Raw genomic sequence first — 6000 nt, 5'->3', positions numbered from 1 at the left:
CTCTTTCCTGCAAACTTTTTGGAAGCTTATCTCCAGCTGTACAGTAGAGATAGAGCTTTTGTTTAATGGAAATGAAGCGTATCTTTTTCTTACAGATGCACCACTCACTATTGAGCTTTTTATGTGCGTTTTAGGTTTCCCTTTTTATTTTTTAACTTATTAACTCTGACAAGTAACCTCTTGGTTGTGAACAATTTAATTCACAATTCATTTTTCTGATTCAAAGTGAACACGAGTGCCCTAATCCCCTAATGGGAATTAATTGCATGTTTCAGTGCTTAACTCTGATCCTTTCTCAATCCCCACTGGGACAAGTTTCTTCCTGAAGGATCTGTGTTTGTTATTCAAAACACAATCTGAAAGGTAATGATTTTTCTTATAAAAGGGAGTCAGACCAACTGAATATTAATGCTCTTTTTATTGTGAGGGAATGAACTCCATCCAAAAAAACTCGTTTGTGTCACGAAGGATAAATTACGCTGAAGTATATCTGATAAAATACAGGGGGAAAAATCAGCACGGTCTCTTTTTTCCTTAAGTGAAAGCTGTTTGCCAGTAAATAAAGGCACACACTGGTTTTGATTAGAAAACTCTGTGCTGTTACAGAGAAAAACTGTTTATTCCACCAAGAGGGAAAAAGTGCTTTGCTACTGATGGTTTTAAATGACACTCCTCTTGTCCAGCAACGTACCCCTTTGGATAACTGACATGACCTAACAGTCTACTAAAATAAGAGTAAATAGCAGCAAATACATTAAGTTTCTACCTCCCACCTTCTTTTAAAGATTTTTCAAACTTGAAATACATTGTTTAATGACCCTTCTTCCAAAAGGAGCTGCACATGCTCCCCTGATGGCGAGGAGCTGCCAGATGGCCGGGTTGGGTGACGGGGAGGGAGGCTCTGCCCAGTCAGTGACTGGGGGCAAAATGTGGGAAACCATCAAACAGGGCAGAACTGCTTATGCCCTACAGAAATGATGGGGGACAAACAGGACACAGCATGAAAAATAACCCAGCAACGATGAGGGTACCTCCACCCCACCTTCTTTCAGTAAAGCCGGCCTTTTCTCCCATTTAAACCAATTTTGAGTGGTTTTATGTTCACAGATAAATGGTGAACATCATCATTCAGGGTCTGTTTTCAAGAGAGGGCTAGCATGTCTGCAAATTGGCTACTTCGGGCAGAGGTGGCTTAGCCCTTTGGGGGGGTCTGGGGAAGACAGGAGCACGGCGGTACCTGGCCAGTTTGGTTAGCACTGAAATACCACATCCCCCACCCACCTACCCCCAAGGTAAATAAATGGAAATAACATTTGTACAGCTCCCACGGACAGGAAGGGTGAAGGTGCTTGTGAAGCCCACAGTGTCTGGCCTTAACAGCGCTGTAAATGAGGTTTGTCACCAAGGATTTCTCAGCAGCGCTGTGGAGAGCCATCGTGGTTCTTCTCCCCTGATGGAGGAGGACAGACGCGTCCTTTCAGCCAGCACCCACTGGCTTGGGCTGTGGGTGCTGGAGGCCACCCTGCTTCGTTCCCCCGAGCCGCAACGTGCTCTTCAGCATTTGTCAGTCAGTTGGCAAGCGGGACATCGGCACTGAGGTTACCAAAAACCCTTCAGCGTGGCCGTGAAATGACTCAACACCAGGTTAAACTTGCCCCGCCGGCATCCCTCATTTTGCTTGTAAGGTCTGGCGTGAAAACCTTTTCATCCCTCTCTGTGACAGACAGGTCCTCTGTTCGGCTTGGTGGTGTCCCAGTTTGTACGTCGTTAGCTTGCTACGGCTACGAGCATCGTGCAGCTTGCTTTTCTTTTCCCTTTTTTTTTAGTAAGACTGTGACCAAGCTGGTATTGCTATTTGGAAGAAGAAAAAATACCATCAAATGCATGCAGATGCAATGCAACATGACTCGAAGTTTGAATGCATTCATTTGCTTTCAGGTGACTAATGCCACTGTGCTTTATTTTCCCATGAAACAAGAAGCCACCCGAACTTCCAAACTGCAACCGGGCTCTTCTGTTACCGAATAAAAGGGTGTTTCTCAAGTCCTGAGTGCTGCCTCGGTGAAAGGAGGACCTGAGCAGAAGAAGGAGGGAAGGTGGTGCTGCCGCAGGGTGTGTTGGGCCCACCCTGAGGCGGCAATGCTGAGAGTCCCAGGTAGTGTGTGCCGAAGTCCATCAGTCCAGGCTTTAAAAAATACCACCACAAGGGAAAACAAACTGACTGTGGCTTCACTCCTGCAAGTTTTAATAACCAGGTTTGACCTGGGCTGGTTAAATCATAAATGCAGTAGAGCAGCATAGGACTGTCGGTTTAGCTGAGCTGAACCATATTTTTTTAATTATTATTGTTTTTCCCCTGTAAAGGATGTGCTAACTGGGCACTTTTCATCACTGGGATGGCTCCTATAATGGTGAGAGAGAAAACAAAAAATAATGAAGAAAGGCTCTGCACTTTTCCAAAGGCTCAGGGATGCATTGGTTGATGTTGTGGATTCCTTAGGGAAGCCACAGGATGTAATTTGATTACAGCAAAGAACTGCAAGGGTGGCTCTCTCCTGGCGCCTGTTTTTCACTGTTACAGTTTTTGACTGAAAAGTTTAAAGCCATATTAGACTTCAGTACGATATTTAAACGAGGTGTAGGACTGTGAGACCACTTTTGCATGCGCCTGAAGGGTCTTGCGTGTGCACAACGCGTCTTGGCGTGGGTGCGGTTCTCCCGCGCGGTGGCCAAAGCAGCCACGTGGGTAACGTAGACCTCTGTCTTTCAGCTGCTTTTGCAGGTACGATGGCTCGTGTCTTTGTCTACGGCACGCTGAAGAAAGGCCAGCCCAACTACAAGCACATGATCAACACGGCCAAGGGGCTAGCGAAATTCCAAGGAAGGGGCCGCACGGTGGAGAAGTACCCGCTGGTGATTGCAGGAAAATACAACATTCCTTACATGCTGAACATCCCGGGAACAGGACACCACGTCGCCGGGGAGATTTACTCGGTTGACGACCAGATGCTGCAGTTCCTGGATGAGTTCGAAGGCTGCCCAGAGATGTACCAGCGTACCCTGATGAGCATCGAGGTGGTGGAGTGGGAAGGGAAGGGCGGCGCGGGGGAGGCGCGGGCGGCTGCCGAGGGTGTCGTGGAGTGCTTCGTGTACAGCACAACGACGTACCCGCCCGAGTGGGTCGGCCTCCCCTACCATGACAATTACGACTCCTCGGGGAAACACGGCCTCTCCTACGTCCTACGTGAGAGCCGGGATTAGAAACAGGAGGTGACGCAGCCCGGCCGAAGACGTAGTGCTAAGCCCGTGTCGATCGGTAACCTTTCCAGGAAAGCTGTAATACCTTTCTATTAAAACACAGGATCTCTTGTAACCTTCCCAACCCAGGAGCCTTGGCGCTAGCGTTGAAGTCCTGTAGGCCCAGAGATGGGGACTCATCCCCAGCTAGTCAGTGTCCTCCTCGCCCCCTCTAACCTGCTGCAAGTAACTGGGTTTGCACGAGGCGTAAAATCACTGTATCTGCACATCAGTTTTTGGGGTCTAGTTGTTTTCTCCATCCTCCCCACCCCACCCCTTTGCCTCAGCGCATGACTGAGGTCAGTGAAAGGCAGAGGAACAGACTAATTTTCTTTTTTCCCTGAATTGACAAATTTTCCTGGGTAGTCCCCCGAGGTGGGCAGCATAATGATGATACTATTGCACTAATAGCTGAAAGTAATTTTTAAAAATTGTGTCTGCAAAGAAAGTAAAGCACAAATCAGGTTTAGTACTGACTTGTAATGGTGTTTAGTAGGTTACTGAATGTAAACAGGGAGAGATGACCATTTAGATACTATGCGCTTGAAGACAAATATTAAATTGCTGGAGAAACAGAGAAAATTTAAAGACTATTCTTACTCTGTGTTGCAGTGTCTTCCTGAACTGGAAAAAAGTATTTTTAAAACATGCTTAGTTTTCTAAGGTACTGTGAAGAAATATTAAAAGAGTATAAGAGAATGACATTTTAAAGCTTATTTTTAATTTAACATTCTAAGCACTTTAGGTACCATTTCATTTCACTGTGTGACTCTGTGACTTCATCCCACAGCGACTGTGGGATTTGGGGGGGAGCCAGGGGGGTGCTGGGGACCAGGACAAGCAAACCCAATTTCAGCTGCCCACCACGCTACCGCAGATGCTGCTGTTGCGAGCACTTACTGTCGAGGTGACTTTTAGCTCAAGCACTTTAACGCAGAATTTGCAACCATATGAAAACTGAATATCCTATTTTGGGATGATTTTATATACACTATAAAAAAATATCCAAAGGACTTGTTTTGTGATTACGGCAACATTTAGACTTGGGGGGGTGGGGGGGAGGAGATGGAAAGAAGACTATTGTCCCCCTGACCCAACCAACTGTGCTGGTTTCTGTACAATCTGGGAAAATCGTGGCTTTCTGTTGTTATACTACTGTGACTTATATTCTCCTTCAACGGCTGTCTTTGGTACGTATAGATTGTACAGTATACAAAGCTGCCAAAGGGATGTGAGCAGGGAATGTATGCCATGCAGTGAGCCAAAGTACGATTAAATGTACTAAGGATACCATTAAGAACAACGTTGTACTTTTGCATCACTGCCAGTAGCTCTGTGATGGCCGGAGGAGAGCTGGGGTAGGGAATCAGCCTGGGGATCCAGGGTAAGGAATCAACCGAAACTTCAGTTGACACTGCTGCATCTCATTTAGAAAAACAGACAGAAAGCTTGTGTTGCTGCAGTAGGCAAATTAAGTATTTTTAAAGTAGAATAGTCCTGCCTTGTCTCTTTACCGTACTTTTTTTTTTTTTTTTTTTTCCTAGTTTAGGGCAACCTGCAGAAGCTGAACTATGCTCCTTTTGGAAGGGGCAAGATGGCATTTTAAGGTTTGCAGGAAGATCTGCAAGGTGTCTGTCTCAGTTTCTCCAACTCCACAAGCATTTATTTTCCTGGAGGGCAGGTACTACCCAAACACTCTCCTTACTCATCTTGATGGGCTTTGTAAACTAATTAACAAAGCAGATCCCTGTACTACGTTATTCCCCCTTGGCTGTGTGATGTAGTTGGCAGCATCTCAACAACATGAAAAACACCTCTTCAAGCAGAAGTTTCAAGCAGAATCGTGAACCTTTCCGGTTGACCATGAGTCACCAGCCCTGTCCCGGACTGATTTTGTCCTCCACCTTCCAGTAAAGGGCCCAGGGCCTCTGGCCAGAGGGGTTTTTCTGGGAAGTAGCATGACTCTGCACATCCTAGGCAAGAAAATGAGAGCAGCCCTCCCACCCTCTCTGGGGCAGTGGTCAAGGCACAGGAGGAAGAGTGACTTAGAAGTACGTGAAAAAAATACCAAACAGCTGTAGGAGGTGAGACCAAAGGCAGGAGTAGCCCAGTGTCCTGGCCCAGCGGTGGGCAGCAGCGGAGGCCTCGGTAGGAGCACAGGGACAGAGATGATGCAGACAGCGTGCAGGGACTGCGGAGGTACCACTGTACCTAGTGAGCTGCAGCTGCTGATTTACTGGATCAGTTAATGGAAGAAGGAGCCTCTGTTAACCACACACTAACACTTTGAACCCAGTCAACTTCTGGTATCCTCACCATCCTGTGGCATTGAGTTCCGGAGTGAGGAGGGAAAAAAAATACATCCTCTCACCTGTTCTGACCAAGTCACCATCCCTCTCACTTCTGTTCAAGTCTCTTCAATCTTCACCCTCTCTGGTTTCCCACGCTGGATACGCAGCTCTTCCAGTAGGATGTAGTTAACGTATTATGACCAGTCCTAGTTATTCACACAATCTGTAGTAAGAACCTCTGCACGACAAAAGATCAGATACTTGGGTCTCCCTTTCCTGTAAGAATTTAGGAGGAGGCTTGGCCTGAGGGACAGCAAGTGCCTCTAGCAACACCTTGGGGCAGCAAAGGGGCTCCAGCTCCTTCTGTAAGGACTTGCATCCAGTAATCAATTGAAAGAAGATAAAGGGTGGG

General features: G+C 46.8%; 1 protein-coding gene across 1 annotated transcript; it reads left to right on the top strand.

The window, feature by feature from the left end:
• Window positions 1–2787: 2787 nt before the first annotated feature.
• GGACT (gamma-glutamylamine cyclotransferase) lies at window positions 2788–3261 on the top strand. Its single transcript, XM_009891850.1, has one exon. The coding sequence runs from the start codon at window positions 2788–2790 to the stop codon at window positions 3259–3261; it is 474 nt and encodes a 157-aa protein (XP_009890152.1).
• The last annotated feature ends 2739 nt before the right edge of the window (window positions 3262–6000 follow it).

Source organism: Charadrius vociferus, unplaced genomic scaffold (genome assembly GCF_000708025.1).
Source record: "Charadrius vociferus isolate BGI_N301 unplaced genomic scaffold, ASM70802v2 scaffold110, whole genome shotgun sequence".
In the NCBI taxonomy this organism is placed as follows: domain Eukaryota; kingdom Metazoa; phylum Chordata; class Aves; order Charadriiformes; family Charadriidae; genus Charadrius; species Charadrius vociferus.
This window is presented reverse-complemented; position numbering and strand designations above follow the sequence as displayed.

Excerpts from the sequence above, each read along its gene's own strand:
- GGACT (XM_009891850.1), top strand. The coding sequence starts at position 2,788 with ATGGCTCGTGTCTTTGTCTACGGCACGCTGAAGAAAGGCCAGCCCAAC.